The 24,505-nt window shown below is 39.4% G+C and overlaps 1 protein-coding gene across 5 annotated transcripts in view; it reads right to left on the bottom strand.

Annotated features, from left to right (window-relative positions):
• LOC124721997 (ras-related protein Rab-7L1-like) overlaps nucleotides 1-24,505 on the bottom strand; it is a 155,068-nt gene that overhangs the window by 20,145 nt on the left and 110,418 nt on the right. For 4 of the 5 annotated variants that reach the window (XM_047247172.1, XM_047247169.1, XM_047247171.1 and 1 more), the window contains exons 2-3: nucleotides 5,110-5,310; nucleotides 2,711-2,892 (exon numbers count right to left, since the gene is read on the bottom strand). In XM_047247172.1, the coding sequence (XP_047103128.1) occupies nucleotides 2,711-2,892; nucleotides 5,110-5,310 (383 nt within the window). Of the gene's footprint in view, nucleotides 1-2,710; nucleotides 2,893-5,109; nucleotides 5,311-14,105; nucleotides 14,247-24,505 lie in introns of those variants that run through there. The other variant, XM_047247173.1, reaches the window with a different exon arrangement.

Genomic DNA, 24,505 nt, shown 5'->3' with positions numbered 1-24,505 from the left:
TTTTGCGATCTGCATTCTCAAACATCTATGCCTTCCTAGTAATGTATTCTTCACAACTGCACGATACACTGTTGTTTTCAGGAATATGCAAGATCCCAGTGTAGTTTTATTTATTTATATTTAGAATGAGACGCTTTACACTCTAATCTCATAGATTCTGGGAGGTTTGTATTGTATTGTATTGTATTGTATTGTAAAATTGAAATGTGTGGTGCTAACATTATAAAGGCAAAAGAATACACCAAATGCCTCTTACAATTTGCATAGGTGCCTACACCGAGCTATCTAAGACAAACACCAGAAAGCTACTTCCCACATCCCAACATTCTAGCACATAAGCTATTAAAGTAAATTACAACTGTTGTAGGGTTAAAAGTTTTTCAGCACATGCTCTAAAGTTCTGATCTTGCCACATGTTACCGATTTCTTATAACAATTGCAGACTTACTGAAAATATGGGAATTTTCTATGAGCAAAAACTTTTAACCGAGTACACTTTATAGAAGTGGTGTGGCAAGTTTCTTTGAAATACAGGATATGATTAAGTTAACATTTAAAAATGGCAAAATGAGGCTGAATTTTACATTCTGCCTAGCGTCCTTTGGAATACTTCAAAAGCTGCAGCCACTAGTAGTTGAAATGAAGCCTTTTGCCATCAAAGTCATCACTGGTAGAAGGATTATGGACTTCCAGTCTCTCACTAATGCTTAAAACTGTCCATTGTGTGCCATAACACAAACCAGTGCAACCTATCTCATAGCAGCCATAGGACAATGGGAGAGGGAGAGGGAGAAGGAGAAGGGGAGGGGGGAAAGAGAGGGAAAGAGAGAGAGAGAGAGAGAGAGAGAGAGAGAGAGAGAGAGAGAGAGAGAGAGAGAGAGGAGGGGGGGTTAAGAAGGCCTTGTTGGCCGAAAGCTCACTTTCTGACAGCTTTTTGTTGTCCCTCCCTGCGACTCAGCATCTCTGCTATACAATGAGTAGCAACTATCCTTTTCATAATATTGTGATACTCAAGATAGCTATCATGCAGTAGCAACCTAAAGCCAACACATCTTTTGGATTCAACTCTTCGTCTGGTACTTCATTTTATAATCCATAATGAAGACAGTGCACTCACCGCTGCATAGAGAAAGTTTCATGTTTACAAACAGTGGTTAAAACATGAAGGCAGTTTTACTGCAGTGTGCCAGGGAACTATTCAGGTAATCATGGCAAATGGAAAACTGAGAATTCTCTGGTTCTTCCAACAGATGAAGGATCGTTGTATAAGAGATGAGGATGTCTTGTGAATATTGATATTTTTATATTAATTTCTCATTTCTTTACCATAGTACTGACAGCCAGTTTGGATCTACAATGAAATATTCATTCTGCAGCAAAGTGTGCATTGGTATGACCTTCCTGGCAAATTAAAACTGTGTACCAGACCATGACTTGAACTCAGGACCTTTGTCTTTCACTGGCAAGTGCTCTACTGACTGAGCTACCAAGGCATGACTCAACACGTCTTCACAGCTTTACTTCCACCAGTACCTCATCTCATACCTTCTGGACTTCACACAAATTCACCTGTGAAACTTGCAGAACTCTCACATCTGGAAGAAAGGATATATTAGACACATGGTTTAGCCACAGCTTGGGAGATGTTTCCAGAATAAAATTTTCCCTCTGCACTGAAGTGTGTACCGATATGAAACTTACTGGTAAATTAAAACTGTGTGGCAGACCCAGACACGAACTGCGACCTGTGCATTTCACGGGCAAGTGTCTTCGCAATATCCTTTCTTCCAGGACTGCTAGCTCTGAAAGTATTGCAGAATAACTTCTGTGAAGTTTGGAAGGTAGGAAACTACGTAGTGGCAGAAGTAAAGCTGTGAAGATGGGTTGTGAATCATCCCTTGATAGCTCAGTCAGAAGAGCACTTGCCTGCAAAAGGCGAATGTCCTGAGTTTGAGTCTCAGTCCGACACACAGTTTTAATCGGCCAGGAAGTCTCAGCTAATTTGGATTTCATTATAATGTGACCAATCTATGCAGCAAGCTCAAATTAGTGTGTAGCAAAATTATGTAGGAAATTTATCAGTGATTGCAGCAAAATGAAAAGGGTGTTTCCTGAGGTGACAAATTACAGCTGCAGTGCTGAGTAGACTCCACAGTCCTGTCTCATAGTTGAGCCAAACGAAACTGCCTTCAATCAGCATAGCACAGGAGTCATAATGTTACTGTTCAAACATTTATTAGTCTTTGTATTTTGCTGCCACCCTCAAACAATGATAAAAATATCAAATTACACCAGTATTTTTAATTGTCTTTATAATGAAACAGAGAGGGGTCATATCTACACTTTTATTTTCTGTTTGTCCATATTCCATCGTTGACAGTGCAAGCTGATTATGAAACATAAAATTCACAGAATAAGGAAGATAATGTATTGAGCATGAATAAATACGGTGTCTAAGTTCAGTAGTTAATATTTTAGTAATGGCAATTTCACCACAGACAGGATCAAAATCTTGTATGAAGAGCTAACAAGGTAGTGCATTGGCTTGTATCCAACTGAACTAAAAATTTCAATGACTGATAAAGAATATTGGTGCAGTTTGTACAAAAGACAACACAGTCCTTTAAACACCTAAACTGTAATGGTAGCAGCAATTTAACATTAAAAAAATTTGAACTATTCATCAACAAAATACAGCACTGTAATGTACCTTGTTGGCTAGCAGCATGCATGGAATAGGGCTACCATCTGGAAGACTACACTTTGAGTCAACATCTCTCTTCCATTTGAGTGTATTTACAAAAGAATTTTTGTTTGTTAAATCAAACATTATAACACAGCCATCAGCATCTTTATAGTAAACTCTGGTCATCCATGTAAATCGTTCTTGCCCTGCAAAGCGAAAGAAAACAAAATAAAGTTAATGAAATATAGTCCATGTTTAACTTAAAAATGAGACAATGAATTCATTTACTTATACACAGACCAGAATAACAATGTTGTTTGCAGTGTAACTCAGTGAGCACGGAAGGGGCTGAATGGTGATTGTTCACTGTGATCTGGTTGTGGCAGCAACAACTGTGCTGTTTCATATTGAATAGGGTTCCAAGCTGCCATTATTACCCAGAAATAAGCTAGCTTTCGAGGATTGTAGTAGGCTTACATACATTCTGCACACTTTTGCAGAAAGTTTCAGACATTCTGTTTAAAATAATCATGGCACACAGAGAAATGAACTACACAATAAAGGTTACATGTTACTTTGCCAGCCACGAGAATCACTTTTAATTAATTGTGGTAACCTGCACCAGACCCATTGGAATGATATTACAACAGCAATAAGAACAGAAGCTGCAAATAAGGCCATTCACTGGCTGGCTGTTGGCATAGTAACTGTCCTGCAAACATGGTATTGATCACTTTGATATTCTGAATCCAGTAATAAGACATGAAATATTGGGTGATTATAATTAAAGTGCAGCTACTAACTTATTATCATATGGAAGCAAAACTTGGTACATATTTTAATGTGTTAATGTATAACTGATTTATGTCAGAAAAAAATTAGTTCCAATTTTGGCCACCTGGAGCAAATCTGTCACTGAATGAAAGAAAGATACACAGAAATATTTCCATACGTCATGCATTAGGAAGGGATGTGTGAAGAAAAGTCAAACAAGTGAGAAATGCATAATGTTGATTTTATTATTAACCTTCACTTAACAGTTTGTTCAGTATGAGTACCAGAGATGACAACGAGATGCTGCTCCTGGTGGCCAAAATTGAAGCTATTTTTTTCCCCCCAGCATAAGTTGGTTCTGTATTAATGCATTGCATAACTATTATGTTTCGCTGCCATGTGATAATCACATTCCACACTAGACCTCCACAAGTACTTGCACTTTAATTACAACCATCTGGGACTATGGAAACATCAGTAGTATTTGGATATCAATTACATCCTGAAATAAGAATCTCTTCACATTATGGCATAAATTAAACAAGATTTGAATGTGTTTTGGATATCATTCCAGATGGATTCTCAGAGCCCTGATTTTAACTGTATTGTTTATTACACAAGTGTCTCTGAACTGTCACTAGATGATGAAATTTAAGATACGTCGTGAATACTGCTGGTCACAGAGACAATCATTACAAAGCATCACTTGTGTATAAGCATTGCCCTTCTTAATTATAGCCCCAGGAATATAAGTATATGTACCACTTGAAGACTTCACAGCTTTCCTGCTTATCACAGTTTAGTGCAAACTGGTCCTCATGACCAAATGATGCCAACCCACTTCCCCTTTTGACAACCCTACAGATGCATTTCTTATATGATGCTGGACTATTCACTATCAACAGTACGATTCAATTACTAGCATCTTCCACACACTGCCATCCCCATGGCTTGCTTACAATATATATTTGCTTCAACTGTTCAAAACATATCTACAGGTCTTTTAGTGATGCTGCACAGCAGTTCCACATTAACAAAATGCTAGACCCCTAAGTAAACTGATCATCCAATGTCTCAAAGTTTATGAATTTTTATGAAACTTTGCAGTGTAAGAACACATTTAAGGACACAAAGTAGTCTAGACAAATAGTTCCTTAGTAATGTGAGCACTCATTCGTTCCTTCACACGATAACTGCCTGTATACACATGTACAACCCCACTGGCTCTGCACTGTTCAACGCAGTCTCATGCGCACTCACTGACTAATCATTTTCATGTCATGCTCTCCTTAGAATGTGATGAAAGTAATTTAAACATTTTGTTTTCTTCTAATGTGGTATTGTGATTTCCACAAACCACAGCATGTGATGGCTTCGTGGCATTTGTGTTGATTTGTACGACATACTAGTCTTTTCATGTGACTGTATTAGCTGTTAAGATTTGATTACACATATATAGGAAAGAACCAAGGGGAATAACAAAAGTCAAGGCAAATAGTGTGCAAGTTAAAACCAAAATTATATGGGGAAACTCTGATGCAGGTATTTGCGACCGAAAACTCATTTACGACCTGGAAACCATTTGTGAATACTGCAGTGAATTTCCTGATACTACATAGATTCTATCACTTGTTAATACTGATTCTTACCAGCTATATCCCAAAGCTGAAGTTTTATTGTCTGTGTCTCAGACCACTTCAGAATTTTCAAAGCAAAGTCCACACCTACAGTCCCCTTGTAGTCTTTCTTATACGTATTTTGCACATAACGCTGCACAAATGATGTTTTCCCAACAGTTGGATCACCAATGATGATTACTTTGAACAGCTTCTCTGGCATATTAGGTAGTTCTGCAAATAAAAGATGGCCAGCTTTGGTGTTAATTATTACAGATATAGCAGAAAAATACATTTATTGTACTTTTACAAATGGAAAATATTACACTGGAAGGAATCTAAGAAAATACAGAGAAAGTAAAGAGTGACTATCAAGACACCACCAAGCAACTTTAATAAGGAAATATGACGTCACCTTTGAGGGATACTAATAACAAAGTTCTGCTCTGGGCATGTAGATTCCGGCTGTGGAGAAGTTTACATTAAAAACCAACCGAACTATCAACTTACCTTTCTCAGATTCTCATATCATATAATACCATACTTTCATCCCCTTTGTTTCCTTCCTTAAGCATCACTGCTCAATTTGTCTTGCTCTGTTCTTAGTAAAAAATTATCCTTCCACTAGAGCATTATATTTGTCAAACTCCAAAAGTAAAAACTTTGGTAGGGCAGGGCATAATTCAGTTCAAATTTCTAAAAGCCACTTTAATTTGTATTGCAACTTTGTCTTAAGAACACCTTTTTCTTTAATACTCTACTACCCTAAGTAACACACCAGCACTGCAACTGACTTTTCCTTCCCACCCTATTCCAGCATGAAACATCATTAGGAATGGATTAACACACTTCACACAGTGAGAGAGGAGGAGGAGGAGGAGGAGGAGGAGAAGAGAGAGTGAGTGTTTTAACTTGACTTTTAAAAAATATAATAAAATAAAAATTGACTGAAAAAAATTATTTCAGATGAAAAGTTAATATTTTTAATGGTGACATCTGTCTGTTCTAAGACTGGCCTCACCCACAGCTGCCACAACCTTTTTATTTTCAAATGGGAACCCCCATTTTTATTGCAGAATCAGGTGCAGCGAGGGGGAAAAAAAAAGAAAACCCTATGGTTTACTCAAAATATTTTTCTCCATTCGTAGTAGATTGTGCTGTAATCAACAAAATTCAATTTTTCTGGTTTTTGTAATTAAGAACCAACACATTTAACTCTAAATTACATTTTCAATAAAAAATGTACAGTTTTTCATTCTAAATAGTTGATATCATTGTTAAAAATTTAATTTAGTTTTGCAAATTTGATTGCACAGTAAAGCTTTTATGCTTTGCTCCTCCTCAATGTAACATAGTTTTCTGTTTCGTTTGTGGTTGATTTCGATAAGCCTCCACACCACCAGGATGCTCGCTTTTGTTGACTCTCTTTGAATCTCACCATGGGGGTGATTCGTTTCATTGTGGTTTCCTATCCACCTGCCTTAACTCTCATGTCTATTACAGTGCCATCTGCTACCAATGGAAAAATTGTTTTGGATAAACCCTAGGTATTTTTTGGTGTATAATCTTGAATCTTCAATTAAAAAGGAGGAGCACCCATTTGAAAATAAAAAGTTGACCCCCATGGGGGGTTAGGGGGTGGCCATTTTTAACGTAGACAAATGTTCACTTTGAAAATATTAACTTTTCATCTTTAACATTTTTTTCGTATTATGTGTAATTTTTTTTTTTTTTTTTTGGATATTTAGTTGTTCCAAATTAAAACAAATGCCCTCTATGTACACCATATTACACATAAAACTGTACTGATTAGTTTTCCATCATTAACACCTGTATGTCCAGTTGGGTCAAACCCTTAACATTTATGCATTTCTACCTTTTTAGCACAGTAGAACAAACATTTCACCTTAACACTTGGGAAAGATTACCTCCAATAAAAGATTTGAATTAAGCTGACTATAACCTTTTGTTTTCCATTTCTTGCTAGTGAGTAGTAAGGCTGGAGGCGGGGAGCACTATATTAGAAAAAGTCCATTCTGAGGTTTTCTAAGCACCAGTATTATTTCACTTACATCAGTAACTAGAAGGTAATACATTTTGTTGTATTAATGGGACAAGGGAATTTTAGCCCATGATTTTTCTTCCATTAACCTTTCTGGCCTATTTCAGTGTCTTCAAGAACAGATACAAACACACCTAACAGAGTGGTGAAATTTTGGTGTGTAAAAGCACAACTGCCACATATTTCCTCTACTCATAACAGCAAGTAAAATCAGCATAAGAGATCTGGCCTATTTCCTCCTGTAACAACATTGTGTAGATCCAGCTCTTTGACAATGTTACCTAGCAGATTACACAGACATGATAATAACAAAATGTTGCACACACTTTGCAGAAACATTTAACTATTCAAAGTGGCCTTACCTGAAAGAGCTGGTTTTACAATACATGATCATATATTCAGGTGAGTAAATACGGTTGCTCAAGCAGCAATCATTACCTACGTATTTAATTACGGCTTCAATTCTATCAAACTCACAGTTGATCAATTCTGTAACTTTTGCTGCATATCCCTAAATACTTACTCTGACCTTACCTTCACCACTGCACTTCATTATATCCAAACAGCTTATACTACCCTTCTTGATTCGCATAAAATGTCCGATCTCAAAGAAATCCTTCTTTATGAGAATTAAACTATCATGGAACTAGTGTCCTTGAAGACTTTTTTTATAATTTCATGTGAAAATTGTGAATGTAAAACATCAATATCTCAATGACTGGTCTTGATGCAAGCTGTGCATGGAGATTATACTATTTGTTCAAGTGTGTAAAATCATCACAGCAATACATTTTTATATCTTTTTGCCTTTCTGACTGAAGGTTAATGGGAATGCTTCCACTGCTTCCTTATTTCTGCACTCTACATCTATACTATGCAAATCACTTAAGTGCATGGCAGATGGTTCATATCACTGTACCAGTTATGATCTTTTTCCCATTCCCTTCACATATGGAGCATGGGAAAAATGGGTGTTTAAATGCCTGTGTGTGCACTTTAATTAATCAATCTTGTCTTCACGATTCCTATGTGAGTAATATGTAGGGGTTGTAGAATATTCCTAAAGTCATCATTCAAAGCTTGTACTCGAAACTTTGTCAGCAGGCTACCTCGGGAAAATTTATGCCCATCTTCAAGGGTTAGCCAGTTCAGTTTCTTCTCTCTGTGACACTCTCCCACAGATCAAACAAAACTTAACATTCATGCTGCCATTCTTTGGATACATTTAGTATTCCATTAATCCTAATTGGCATGGGCCCCACACACTTGAGCAATATTCCAGTGATTTGTAAGCAATCTCATTTGTAGTCAGATTGCATTTTCATGGTATTCAACCAACAAACTGAAGTCTACCACTTGCTTTGCCTCTGACTGAGTCTATGTGACCACTCCATTTCATTTCCCTTACGAAGTGTTACACACAAGTATTTACAAGAGTTGGCCAATTCCAACCATGACTCACTGATATAGTCATAGGGTACTATGTTGTTGTTGTTGTTGTTGTTCTTCTTCTTCATGAAATGCACAGTTTTACAATTCTGAACATTTAAACCAAGTTGCCAAACTTTGCACCACTTTGAAATGTTATCTAGATCTGACTGGATATTTATACAGGTTCATTCAGACAGTACTCCACTATAGATAACTGTGTCATCTGCATGAAGTCTGAGGTTACGATTAATATTATCACAAGATCATTAATATAAAATATGAACAAGGGTCCAAATAATTTGTATGGAGCACAGCTGAAGTTACTTCTATCTGATCATCATCCAAGATAATGTGCTGTCCCCTTCCTACCAAAAAATCCCAATCCAGTCACAAATGTTGCTTGATACCCCATATTATCATACTTTTGACAATAAGCATAGTTTTACTACTTAGTCAAATGCTTTTCAGAAATCAAGAAATACAACATCCACCTTACTGCCTTGATCCAAAGCTTTCAGTATGTCACGTGAGAAAAGTGCAATTTGGGTTTCACATGATTGGTGTTTGTGGAATCCCATCTGGTTGGCATGGAGGAGGTCATTCTGTTCAAGACACATCATTATGGTTGAGCTCAGAATGTTTTCTAATATTCTAAAACAAAACTGATGTCAAGGATACTGTATGGCAGTTTTGTGAATCACTTCTACTATCCTTCTTGTAAATGGTGGTGATGTGTGCTTGCTTGCTTCCAACCTGGTTTTTTGTTTGACAGCTCTGCTATAGAATATAGTTACAAGACAGGCTAACTCAACCACAAATTCAATACAGAATTTGATAAGGATTCTATTGGGGCTCGGAACTTTTTTCAATTTTAATACCACTGACATTAAAACTTTTCAGTGGTACAAGGATTAAATTGAGGCCATCCTCCTGGATTTTCCTTTTTGAAGGAACATTTGAAAATGGAGTTAAGCATTTCAGCTTTTGCTTTTCTACCATCAATTCCAATTTGTCACATTCGCAAGTGACTGGACACCAACTTTGGTGCCACTAACAGCCTTTACATATGACCAGAATTTCTTTGTTTTGTGAAAGATCATTTGGCAGTATTTTGTTATGGTAATCACTGAAGGCTTTGTGCATTGCTCTCTTGACAGCCAAATGCATTTCATCTCACAATCTATAGCGCTAGGCTTTGTTTTACACCTACTATGCAGTAACATTTGTTTCTTTAGAAGTATCTTTACAGTGACTGTATTCCTTGGAGGTTCCCTCCCATTATGAACTGTTCTATTAGGTATGTATCTATCCAGTGCATGGTCAACTGTTCTTTTAAACTTTAGTCACAGTTCATCTACATGTTCCTGTCCTGTGTTGAGTTTCAAGTTCCTCATCAACATGGGACACTACTGCTTTTTTTATCTCATTTACTGACCATGTGTATCTTTCCACTTGTTTTCAGTTGTCCTTTGTACTTTGGTAATCATTGTTGCCACAACTGCATTGTGGACCTCTGCAAAGAGGTCAGATCTATTTGTTGCCATTAGATTTCAGATATTGCCACATGAGAGGGCTTCAGAACTGTCTGCTATAGGTACTTTTCTGAGAAGCATTTAGTAATTTTTACAGAATGTCTTGTCAGACCCACAACTGAAAGAACTAATATTCCCCAACGGATTGTTGGATGATTAATGTATCCACTGATTATTACTGTATGACTCCAGAACTTATATACAACTGACCTGTGGTTTTCTCTAAAGTTTTCAATTACATCACGAGGTAAGTCTTGTGGGTGATAGAAGGATCCAGTTACCATTTTATGCCAACCCCTGATAATGAGTTTTCCACAGTCAATCTCACCTGCAGCTTCAATTTATATCTCGACAGACGTGTTTTTTTCCCTTTTCTTTTTTTCTGTCTACTGCAACAAATAAAACATCACCATTTCCCATAAGCCTAGCCTTTGAATAAACACTTAAATTTCCTCCCAAAATTTCACAGCTATCCATTTCAGGTTTCAACCACTTCTCTTGCCTAGTATTATGTGTACTACACTGCTTTCCAGGAGCACTACAAACACTTTACATTAGACCAGAATATCAAATCCAGCAAATTACTTACCAGAAATGTATAGAAATAATGGAAATTCCTGGATGGAAAAATACGTAAAGTGAGGAAAAGGCAACCACTTACCTAGAGATGACTGATACTTGCCGCACAGAAATGTGTAATAGAAAGCACTTCACACTAGCTTTTGAGCTCTTGCTCTTTTTCTAGTGAGAGTACACAGATCACACAACAAGCAGTATATGCAAACTTATGTACTCTTCGCTAGGAAAAGAGCAAGAGCTCAAAAGCTAGTGTAACTGCTTTCTATTACCTGTTTCTGTGCACCACACACCAGTCCTGTATAGGTAAATGGTTGCCTTGCCCTCATTTTACACATATTTTCATTTATTGGAACTATATAGTTTAAAACAATTTACTGAATAGCTCTGAGAAACATCTCTCCATTTATTCCTAACCTATAAATATACTGAAAAATTGTTATACAACTAGTAAATTTCACTTGAGGGAAGAGTGTAAACATTACCAAACAATCATTACATTTGGCTTCATTTCTAAGAAAATTTCAAAGTGGAATATCATTCTTAAACACCCTTATGCAATACTAGCAACTTCTACTGATAGATTCTTTATTCATTGCTTAGGCCATACCAGTACAGAATTGCACAGCTAATGAGGTTACTATTTTTTATTACAACAACATTAGTACTATTCATTAAAATAAATTAACCATATAAATTACAACAGAAGTGAAAATATATAGCCCTGTTGATTACACCATTCATACCCTTAATGGTTACACATTAATACATACAGACAAACAAAAGACATGCATTTCAAACATTATAGATATGTTTCTAGAACTTCTTTACAGTGTAAAACTGATGTCATTCTTTTTTTAGCTTAGATTTCATTTTCATTGCCAAGGGATGCTGGAAGGTAATTGTATATTTCGACCCCAATGTACATTACCAACCAAGGCAAAATAGGTTTTTGTATAGGGACACGCAAAGAGCTATTAGTCTTTAATTTTGAGTGTGCTAGTGTGCCATTCTCCCCCCTCCTCCTCCTCCCAAATACTGGTGGTAGTGATACATGTATGTAGCGTAGCTCAAGATTAATGTTCATTCCTCATTTACCATGCAATCCACAATAATGCACTGCAACCTAACTTCATAAAAGCTGTAAACCAACAACAGAAACTTTTTAACGATGGGTGGCAGGGCAGACGGATGCGCACTGGCACTATATATTTCTCAGAAACTTTTTTCTTTTGACCTTATATTTGAAGCACTATGAACTGTAAAACTATGCCCAAAAACAAATATGAGTTATTTACATTTAGTATCAAATTTAAATCTGTAATGAAATGGTAATTGTGTGTGAATGAGAGAGAGAGAGAGAGAGAGAGAGAGAGAGAGAGAGAACACAATGCGGTGTCCTTACAGTTGAGAAAGACTGAAAAAGAGATGAAACTACTGTAAATATTAGAAATTGTTAACTATATGGCAGATAAATCTATCTCAGTTCTTTGCATAGAAGTTCCATATGTAAATAAACTTTCCATTTATGATTTTTTAACTTCTGCATTACATACTAGTTTGGTCTGTGTTGTGGTTCATTTATCTGCAGTTGGGACAATCAGTTGTCACCAAACATGCTAAAAACTGATTCACAATTTAAAAGTTGCTGAAGAAATCCATGAAAGTTTCTAGTTTTTAATCATCAGTATGTTTCTGCTTAATATCAACACACAATTTAATGTAACCATAATATCATTTAACATTTGTGTGCAGTAACTGACTTGCACCATTACCTACAACTCTCTAAATCTTTTTGGGTTAAGAATCCATTATGAAAGCTCATGATGCAAGTGTTCAGCTTATGTTCTCCTAGTGTATAATGGATTTCAGATAGGCATTGAGACTCTCTCTTCTCTTCATGCAATTTCACCACATATTTTGTTTCAACAGCTTTAATACTTTTACTTTAACCAGACAAGCCTGTCACATCTTATCTTTATTAAGAGTAATATTCTGCTCCAACATTTTTGCACATTAACACACAGATTTAGAAATAAAAGCTGAACACTGTTTACCATAAGGAACCTTCAATCCCTATGTCTTCGTGATCTCTTACCATTATCAAACACACATGTAAATAATGCAGATTTTCCTCTCAAAAAAGCACAGCAGAAGAAAATCTAACAGGCAACATTACAGTCAGTCAAGTGGGATTAACATCAAATTCTTACCAGCATGAACAATTACACCAAAATATGATACTTCATTTGATTCTGAATACTGCATAAGAGTTGAAAAGGCAAGGGTGCAGTATGTTACTAATTACTTTTAACATTTATCGTCAAAATAGAATTTACAATGGTGGGGGGTACTTAACTCTTTACAGAGCATTCACATACAATCAATTTTAGTGGAGATTCTAGAAAACTAATTATCAATAAGGAACACCTTTTGGAAACTTATGGAATTTCCTACATGTGAGGGCATCTTGGCAACATGAAAAACACACAAATAACTCCAAGTTCTAAGAAATATAACTGGTTATTAGTATGAATAGGGACCAAATCAAAATGCCATCAGTGGTGGTGTTATCAATGTACTACACATATATTAAAAAATAAAAATCAATGTAAGTTCTCATGGTAGGAGAATTTGGGGGTTGGAAAGTGCAAGACATGAAGAAGTAACATTCTGAATACTTTCAAACCACATATGACGCTAAAGTGTAATCTGCAATAAACAATATCGCCTGACAGTCTAAAGAAAATTTGAGGCCAGAGGCAAAGTTAGATACAGTTTGCTGTAAGAGAAAATTAACCCTCGAGATCATTGAGCTACTACATGAGCTTTCTAAATGCATATAATATAAGCTTCTTAATATTTTATAGGTAGACAACAAAACTGCAAGATATTATTTACAAGCTCATGGGTCTGACTGCCTCTTAGAACCAGCCGGATAATTTGGAGAGTAAACATCACTTCTCTTGTCGGTCCAAAATCGTAATAAGTGTCGCTGCAATTGTTTCCTTTTACGTCAGTTCACATGACAGCACTAAATAACGTACATAGTGAACCGGACCTACTTTACTTCAAACGCAGTTGAAAAAATGTTAACATTAACGTTAATTGAAAAACGTATGTTTTTTCTGGCACCTTATACAGATTTACTGGATAAAAATTAACTATTCTAAATTCCCTGGTTTTCACCACGGATATCAATTTACAAACTACTTCGTTCAAGTTTCTTCAATTTGATTCTTAAGAAGACACTCATTATAAAAACGTACAGCAATTTCTTCACACACTCAACAGACGATTCTAAACTGTTTAGTACCAAACATCTTTTAAATGACAAGCGTCTCCCGCAGCTGTCAAATATGCTCCTCCAGGAGGCATTGTGACAAATGAGAAACGAACAGCACAAAGTCTACACATTAACTTCTCACCCATGTATCCCTTCATATTGGAATCCTCGAGTCTGAACCGCAATCACCTAATATTAACTTCGTTTAAAAGAGTATCTCTCATCAATTATCACGTTCGATTCACAGCTCCCACTACATAACTTCCCCGCCATAATTTATATATGAAGATATTCTCTTTGATCCACAAGTACCAACATAGTGTAGGAAATGTGTAAATAAGGTATATGTGTGTTTTTTTTTATAATGTGGTAATTCTGTTTCCTTTCACTAGATCTTTTGTGCGTTACTCTGCAGCTGTCAGAAAAGTAAAAGTTAGATGGACGTCATTAATACGCAGACATACTTGGTCCGTACAGACCTTACATAAGTTAAAGCAAGAGATGCGAAAACCGTGGAAAATTATGGGTCACATTTACTAGTACTGTTCTCAACAGAAATAGTACAAACCATTATGAAAATCAGATCAAGCGATATCTGGCGATCAACTGCACGCGTGTTTTGGAAAAATGAGATTCAAATTCCCGTCCGGCTATAATGATATAAATTTTGCAAAGTTTCTCAAAACTAGTTTAGATGAACGCTAGGTTGGTTCCTGTAAAAATGGCATGACAGTAAAATGTATCTTCTTCCACATATTCTTGCATACCTGCTCAAACACCATGATGTCGACATTTAATCTACTTGTCTCAGGTGCCGTATAATTAATTAATGTAAGATGTAGGTAGATAAATACTGATTTCTTCGTAGCGTTCAGATTGATTTCAGGCTTGAAAAAGCATACAATCTGCGATGAAACATTATGTAACAGATATATTTCGCCAGACTGTATTGCAGCAGCTAAAAGTGTGGAGATTTTAAAATACCGATACCGTACCGGTAATTATATGATCTCTGAGTAAAGGACACTTAATTCAATTGATGAGCCGCGCGTGGTAGCCGCGAGGTCATGGGGCGCCTTGCCACAGTTCGCGCGGCTCCTCCCCGTCGGAGGTTCGAGTCCTGCCTTAGGCATGGGTGTGTGTGTTGTCGTTAGCGTAAATTAGTTTAAGTTAGATTAAGTAGTTTGTAAGCCTAGGAACCGATGACCTCAGCAGTTTGGTCCCATAGTACTTACTACAAATTTCCCCGTCGGAGGTTCGTGTCCTGCCTTAGGCATGGGTGTGTGTGTTGTCGTTAGCGTAAATTAGTTTAAGTTAGATTAAGTAGTTTGTAAGCCTAGGAACCGATGACCTCAGCAGTTTGGTCCCATAGTACTTACTACAAATTTCCAATTTTTTCGATTGATGTGTGATTCTCGTTACTGTACTCTTTAATTCACTCATTTGCGTAACGATTCCCTGCATGTTCCTGAGACTGATAATATTATTGTTTAGGAAGTCTGTCTGGACGATGTCAATGTCAGTAAGCCAGGCCACCTCTGCTGGAAGATACTTGGGAATTTGGAGCATTCAGTTAATGGCAACCTAATAGGCCTCTGGAGTTCCCTCACAACTCGCTCGTTAAAATGTCCTAGTGTTTAGTAGGTGCATCCACTTGTGGTGGCAATAAATAGTGCCGTCTACGACTGAACGCTGTTTTCTTGCAGCGACCGAATCTTTAAACAGAACGAGCAGGACCACTCAGTGTCAGCCTGCCATGCTATCCGTGACTAGGCCCTGGTGATCTCACATTGATGCCACAGTGCAGCTCATAGTTGTGCACCTGCTCCACAAACCTACCCCCCTGCCCCCTCCTCCCGCCACATAACCCATAAGTCCACATTGTGCCCTTAGCTCGGCGAGACGTACCACACACTGTTGCGGCCAGTATTGGCGTACGCCGCTGTAGCGTGGAGAAATGCAGTCACGCACATACAGGCATCCGGTTGGTTCAGAACAGACGAAAGAAGCGTACCCTACACCTGCCCAAGGGGTTCCCTCACAAACGCGCTTCACGAGTGCACTTTCTTTGTCACTTTCGCCACACAATCAGATCATTCTACAAGAAGGCCTGACATCCTTACGATCCAAACATTTGTGTCCTACAGACCGTACTGCAAAAGAAGAACACTGACAGCTGTAGTGGGATCGAGGGAGCACGCCTCAGTGTTGCCACAGTTCTACAGACAACTGGTGTTTTCATTAACGTAGCTTCGGTACAGCCAGCAGCTTTTCGCACATCGCATTTGAACATTAGCAACAAAGTTGCCAGCAATCGGAGCCCTTAGGAGGCATAGCTAATAGTATGCAAAGAAATGTGGCCACTAGATGGCCAGTCGTGTAATGTCTAAGTACTCTTAGGTTTCGATTTGCGTTTTTAGTGCAGTGTATGGCTGGACTGGACTTGCCCCAAATTCAACACTCACAGGTTTACGTACACTGAAGAGCCAAAGAAACTGGTACACCTGCCCAATATCGTGTAGGGCACCCGCGAGCATGCAGAAGTGCAGCAACACGACGGGGCATGGACTCGACTAATGTCTGAAGTAGTGCTGGACGTAACTGACATCAAGAATCTTGCAGGGCTGTCCATAAATCCGAAGAGTACGAGGGGCTGGAGATCTCTTCAGAACAGCACATTGCAAGACATCCCAGATATACTCAATAATGTTCATGTCTGGGGAGTCTGGTGGCCATGCGGAAGTGTTTAAACTCAGAAGAGTGCTCCTGGAGCTACTCTGTTGCAATTATGGACGTGTGGGGTGTCGCATTGTCCTGCTGGAATTGCCCAAGTCCGTCGTAAGGCACAGTGGACATGAATGGATGCAGGTGATCAGACAGGATGGTTACTTACGTGTCACCTGTCGCAGTCATATATGGACGTATCAGGGGTCCCATATGACTCCAAATGCACACACCCCACACATTTATAGAGTCTCCACCAGCTTGAACAATCCCCTGCTGACATGCAGGGTCCATGGATTCATGAGGTTGTCTCCATACCTACACACGCCCATCTGCTCAATACAATTTGAAACGAAACTCGTCCGACCAGGCAACATGTTTCTAGTCATCAACAGTCTAATGTCGGTGTTGACGGGCCGAGGCGAGGCGTGAAGCTCCGTGTCGTGAGGTCATCAAGGGTACATGAGTGGGCCTTCAGGTCTGAAAGCCCATATCGATGATATTTCGTTGAATGGTTCGCACGCTGTCACTTGTTGATAGCCCAGTATTGAAATCTGTAGCAATTTGCGGAAGGGTTGCACTTCTGTCACGTTGAACGATTCTCTTCTGTCGTCGTTGATCCCGTTCTTACAGGATCTTTTTCGGGCTGCAGCGATGTCGGAGATTTGATGTTTTAGCGGACTGCTGATATTTACGGCACAATCGTGAAATGGTCATACGGGAAAATCCCCACTTCATCGCTACCTCGGAGATGCTGTGTCCCACCGCTCGTGTGTCGACTATAACACTACGTTCAGACTCACTTAAAACTTGATGACCTGCCACTGTAGTGGCAGTAAACGATCTAACAACTACGCCAGACACTTTTGTCTTATATAGACGTATACTATCTCTGTATTTGGGTACACATGCCTATACCAGTTTCTTTGGCGCATCAGTCAATCATGATTTATAGTGTTAAGTGTATAGCTAGATTTGCTCCATGTGGGAGGATACTTAGTTTAGTTATTGTGTTTTTATAGCGTGGCATCAGTGAGAACAATTGGAGACTGCCAGGACTGTGAAGAGAGAGGTTTGTTATGTACTTTCTTCCCTTCTACTACGACAAAATTCCGTGGCGAGAGCGAAAAGTCTACTCGCCTGCGACATAGGTGAATTTTATGTTTACAAACACAACTGAAAGGTTGATTAAAGTAATTATATTTAATGGTAATTGCATTATGTCTGTATTTTGGAAGAAGAATTTTAATATTTAAGGTCAAAACGTGAGCTTACAAATTGGGAGAATGCACCACAATCATGAATTTGTAAGAGTACCATTGTCGATGCCCTTACTAATATACACCTACTTCCAGTGGCTATCACATAGCTGGTCTTCTGGAAGATTGCAGTACGTAACGGTTCGCACCAACAGGCGGGGAGTTCATCCTTTAAGATCACGCAGAAGCGGGAGAAGCAGTTCAGTCTGCGATGAGCGACCATTGATGGCGGTTAGTTTGCTACACCGGCGTCGGAACGGTTCATGCTAATTTGAAGAAATCTACGCATGATTAAAATTTGGAGGAGTTCAGCGAATAGAGGAAGTAATTCCATAACTGAGAAATAAGTTTTATAACTATGTTTGCAAGGCATGGAAGTTACAAGTGGAAGTGAGGTCTCCGAATATTACGTGTGTTGCCGCCATTAATGCCACGTGGGTGTTTCAACATTAACAAAGTGACCGTTGATATTATCCGATCTTCAGAGAAGTTATATTGTGAGTCAATAAGTCAATTTAATCCTTCAGAACGTACTTTTCAAGTTAAATTTTACGTTGCCGCTAGACAGAGTGAAAGGCGTGAACTTGCATACGAGAGATTAGGGACCATTTTCTTGTTGGGTTGGGTTGTTTGGGGGAAGATACCAAACAGCGAGGTCATCGGTCTCATCGGATTAGGGAAGGACGGGGAAGGAAATCGGCCGTGCCCTTTCAGAGGAACCATCCCGGCATTTGCCTGGAGAGATTTAGGGAAATCACGGAAAACCTAAATCGGGATGGCCAGACGCGGGATTGAACCGTCGTCCTCCCGAATGCGAGTCCAGTGTGCTAGCCACTGCGCCACCTCGCTCGGTTCATTTTCTTGTCTTAAGAGTTAACAGACTTTGTTTCTCAGGTTACCCTCCATTCAGAGGCTGCCGCACGCAGCGACCGTTACTTTGATTTGTAAATAATATATAACCAATAATATATAACCAACCGATGTGTTCTCCACAGAGCCCGCCTTCCTCAAACATTAGTATTGAATCAACTGTGTAAAGAGCCAGACCAACAGGCATTACATGCATTGACCAAAAAAAGGATAGCGGTATGTAATATATAAACCATATGAGTTAAGCCATTAATTGCAAGTTTTTTATGACATCATCTAACTATGTACCTGTTGTTGCCGGAGAATGGCTAGTTTCTAGCTAAAATCTAGATCTGCCAATAAAAATTCCAAAGGACGGCAGATAGCTGAAATCTATTATTTACAAAGACTTTGTGTCCATAGAGTGACTTTTATCATTTCATCAATATCGTTAAATATAGATCCCTATAATCTTAGAAAGCAGTGCATCAGGTATGTTACAGGTACACGATAGAATTCAATAAACGCCTCTGTGTATCTGGATGTAATAGCCACTCGTCTTATCTCTTTTGTCCGGCAGCCAAGAGAACTATTACATGTGTGCACAGACAACACGAGACGTATGTTACGGCTGCTAAAGAAAACTGACAAAAGTGAAACTGAGTGTTGTCGTCACTGCATTTTGTAACCGCCCTCTTTGTTAAGTAATAGTTCTCTTGTCTGCCGGACAAAAGAGAGAAGACGAGTGGCTATTACAACCAGATACATACATGTAAGCATTTACTGAAGTCTACCGTGTGCCTGAAACCTACAACGGACCACGTGTTGGGCGCCATATTGGAGAAAGTCTTGCACTGAGAACTCACACACTTATAAGAGTACTGGCAGCCTCTAATGTACACGGATAGAAAAAAATCGCAACACCAAAAAATAATTAAGGTAGAGTAATGAAATTTTGAAAACACATTTGTCTAAGTAACATATTTAAGTGATTAACTTTGCAAGATCACAATTTAATGGCCACATGAGCCGCCAGAATGTTGACTGAAAGCATGCAAACGTGCATGCATGGTGTTATACAGATGCTCTGTGTCAGTTTGAGGGATGGAGTTCCACGCCTGTTGCACTTGGTCGAGCAATACAGGGACGGTTAATACTGTTTGTGGATGACGCTGGACTTGTCATCTGCTGATGTCCCGTACGTGCTCGATCGGAGACAGATCTGGTGACCGAGCAGGCTGAGACAAGATGTCGATACTCTGTAGAGCATGTCGGGTTACAACAGCAGTATGTGGGCGAACGTTATCCTGTTCGACAACACTCCCTAGAAAGCAGTTCACGAAAGACGTACAAACGTGCAGTAAGGGTGCATGGGACAACCACGACAGTGCTCCTGCTGTCATATGAAATCGCACCTCAGACGGTAATTCCAGGTGTGGATCCAGTGTGTCTAGCATGCAGACCGGTTGACTCCAGGCTCTCAACTGGCCACCTCCTAACCAATACACGGCTATTACAGGTACCGAGACAGAATGATCTTTCATCAGAAAACGTAGCAGACCTCCACCCTTCCCCCAGATGAACTCTCGCTTGACACCAACAAAGTCGCAAATGACGGTGGTTTGGGATCTACATCTACATGGATACTATGCAAATCACATTTAAGTGCCTGGCAGAGGGTTCATCGAACCACCTTCACAGTTCTCCATTATTCCAATCTCGTATAGCGCGCGGAAAGAACGAACACCTATATCTTTCCGTACGAGCTCTGATTTCCCTTATTTTATCTTAGTGATCGTTCCTCCCTATGTAGGTCGGTGTCAAAAAAATATTTTCGCATTCGGAGGAGAAAGTTGGTGATTGGAATTTCGTGAGAAGATTCCGTCGCAACGAAAAACGCCTTTCATTCAATGATGTCCAGCCCAAATCGTGTATCATTTCTGTGACACTCTCTCCCATATTTCGCAATAATACAAAACTTGCTGTCTCTCTTCGAACTTTTTCAATGTACTCCGTCAGTCCTATCTGGTAAGGATCCCACACCGCGCAGCAGCATTCTAAAAGAGGACGGACAAGCGTAGTGTAGGCAGTCTTCTTAGTACGTCCGTTACATTTTCTAAGTGTCCTGCCAATAAAATGCACTCTTTGATTAGCCTTCCTAACAACATTTTCTATGTGTTCCTTCCAATTGAAGTTATTCGTAATTGTAATACCTAGGTATTATAACTTATGGCTTTTAGATTAGACTGATTTATCGTTTAACCGAAGTTTAACGGGTTCCTTTTCGCACTCATGTGGATGACCTCACACTTTTCGTGATTCAGGGTAAACTGCCACTTTTCGCACCATTTAGATATTTTTTTCTAAATCGTTTTGCAGTTTGTTTTGATATTCTGATGACTTTATTAGTCGATAAACGACAGCGTCATCTGCAAACAACCGAAGACGGCTGCTCAGATTGTCTCCGAAATCGTTTATATAGATAAGGAACAACAAAGGGCCTATAACACTACCTTCGGGAACGCCAGAAATCACTTCTGTTTTACTCGATGACTTTCCGCCAGTTACTACGAACTGTGACCTCTCTGACAGGAAATCGCAAATCCAGTCACATAACTGAGACGATATTCCATAAGCACGCAATTTCACTACAAGCCGCCTGTGTGGTACAGTGTCAAAGGCCTTCCGGAAATCCAGAAATACGGAATCGATCTGAAATCCCTTGTAATAGCACTCAGCATTTCATGTGAATAAAGAGCTAGTTGTGTTTCACAGGAACGATGTTTTCTAAACCCACGTTGACTGTGTGTCAATAGATAGTTTCCTTCGAGGTAATTAATTATATTCGAACACAATATATGTTCTAAAATCCTGCTGCATATCGACGTTAACGATATGGGTCTGTAATTTAGTGGATTACTCCTACTACGTTTCTTGAATATTGGTGTGACCTGTGCAACTTTCCAGTCTTTGGGTACGGATCTTTCGTCGAGCGAACGGTAGTATATGATTGTTAAGTAGGGATCAGTGGAGTACATGTTACAGGGAGTCTTGCTCGGATCTGTCCTCGCAGTAACCAATTTGTAACCCATTCTTTGTGTCACTGTTGTGCCATCTGCTGCACATATTGCTACTGCAGATGCAGTACGTTGCGCCATAGCCATACGCTGTACACGGTGTTCTTTCCTCCCAGTAGAGCCTTATGACTGTCTAAAGTCCGGTCTTCTTGCGACTGTACATTCCTGTGACCAACGCTACCAGCAATCATGAGCAGTGGCTACATTCCTGCCAAGTCTTTCCGCAATATCGCAGAAGGAACATACAGCTTCTTGTAGTTCTATTACACGACCTCGTTCAAACTGACAAGGGAACCTCCCCATCGCACCCCCCTCAGATTTAGTTATAAGTTGGCACAGTGGATAGGCCTTGAAAAACTGAACACAGATCAATCAAGAAAACAGGAAGAAGTTGTGTGGAACTATGAAAAAAATAAGCAAAATATACAAACTGAGTAGTCTATGTGCAACATGAAGGACACTCTGAGATCAGGAGCGCCGTGGTCCCGTGGATAGCGTGAGCAGCAGTGGAGCGAGAGATCCTTGGTTCAAGTCCTCTCTCGAGTGAAAAATTTCATTTCTTTATTTTCGCAGTTATGATCTGTCCGTTCGTTATTGACGTCTTTGTTCACTGTAATAAGTTTAGTGTCTGTGTTTTGCGACCGCACCGCAAAACCGTGCGATTAGTAGACGAAAGGACGTGCCTCTCCAATGGGAGCCGAAAACATTTGATCGCAAGGTCATAAGTCAACCGATTCCTCCACAGGAAAACACGTCTGATATATTCTATACGACACTGGTGACGGCATGTGCGTCACATGACAGGAATATGTTGTGCACCCACCTAACTTGTACACTTGGCGAATAGGTAAAATGATTCTTCTACCTTGTCCGATTTAGGTTTTCTTGTGAATGTGATAATCACTCCCAAAAAAGTGATGAAAACATAAGAGTTTGTTACATAAACTGCAACAAATGACTGCAACAGTCGCACAGTTTTCCCTGTGCTCTGTCAAAACATATGTTTTTAACGTTTTCAGATTTTTCCGTGTGTAGACCGTCAAATCCTGCATATGTCCAAGCAAATCTGGACATGTCCTGGAATTTTGAAGAACGAAGTTGATTGTATGTGTGTGTGCCTGAACTTTGATAATTGTCTGAAAATAGAAAATTAAAATTTTTCGGTTGGGGGAGGATTCGAGTCATGGACCCCAAATTCTACAGTTGCTCACGCTAACCACAGGACCATGGCGCTACTGAGATAGGACTATCCTTAATGTTAGATATCTTAAGCATGGACTACTCAGTTTGTATATTTTGCTTATTTTTTTCATAGTTCCATACAACTTCTTCCTGTTTTCTCGATTGATCTGTGTTCAGTTTTTCAAGGCCTATCCACTGTGCCAACTTATAACTAAATCTGAGGGGGGTGCGATGGGGAGGTTCCCTTGTGAGTGAGGGGTTCTTTACTAACATCAGCTCACTACCTCGGGTCTCAAAGGTAACTAATGCTCACGGCCGTGATAGCGTGTCTTTAAAGCTAATATGATTTGCATCTTCATAGTGGCGCTACTAGCGCCACTCTTATGCGACTCGCGCTAAATTTGAATGCACATTATCTTTCAAATGTACAAACACGCCTACCAACTTTCGTTTATGTCGCACAACTTCTTCTTGGTGCTGCGATTTTTTTTCCGTCAGTGTACATCATACTGTTTACCGTTCATGAGATGCAAATTACCTTCCCTATTTATGTGATTTGGTGATGAAACGCCGGCTCACGGTTTGCATCTATACGTTGTGGTGCTACCGCCAACAGCCTGGGTATTAACTGTTCACCCTAAGAAGACTCTCGGAGCAGTGGCTGATGGGAATAGCCGCTTCGATAGAAGTCAGAATATGAATTGTAACTTCAGACCGATATTCACTTGTTTCCAGTCGCTACCAACCCTAGCTTTCAGTGCTGTTTGCAAAGAGTACCTTCATCGAACATTTTAACAAATTTGAAGCAAATAAAATTCAATTACACGCTACGTTTCTGTTGTCTTTAAATAGGCATGTTACCTATGGTTTCATTCACGAGTTCATAGACGCAAGGCCGGTTTAAATCCCAAGCGACACAAGCCACAGTTTGAGGCCCCAAGCTGAGAGGGGCGGTGAGACGCAGCAATTGTAGGGTTTCTGTAGAGAACGTGTCACAATTAGTAAAGATTCTTGGGGTGCCGAGCTGAGAGCGGCGCTCAAGTGCAAGATTTGTGTTCAGTGTGTATCACAATTAGTAGCGAAAACTGACACAGTTAAAGTGTATAAGGGAAAAGAGGGGTGGGTGGGAAGGGGAGCGCTAAATGTTAAGCCGCTTGTGTGGTAAGAAGTTCTCGAACCGGCTCTTTAGATACTCTGAATACAGTGTTGTGTGCTAGCTACCGTTGATCACTGTGCCATATAGCAGCGACTCTGTCTGTGTACACAGCGACTGTGGATTTGGACTACCTGGTAAACACTACCCCGTTTGATAGGTGCTCTGATGTCATCATTGGCGTGGTTGTTCGTTGACTGGAATGCTATCTTCCGTGCAAAACACGATCGTACAAACATCTGTTGACAGTTTGTACGATTATATCGTGAATTACACAGACGGGGAAATAGTGGTTTCT

The sequence above is a fragment of the Schistocerca piceifrons genome, chromosome X (genome assembly GCF_021461385.2).
Source record: "Schistocerca piceifrons isolate TAMUIC-IGC-003096 chromosome X, iqSchPice1.1, whole genome shotgun sequence".
NCBI classification, from domain to species: domain Eukaryota; kingdom Metazoa; phylum Arthropoda; class Insecta; order Orthoptera; family Acrididae; genus Schistocerca; species Schistocerca piceifrons.
This window is presented reverse-complemented; position numbering and strand designations above follow the sequence as displayed.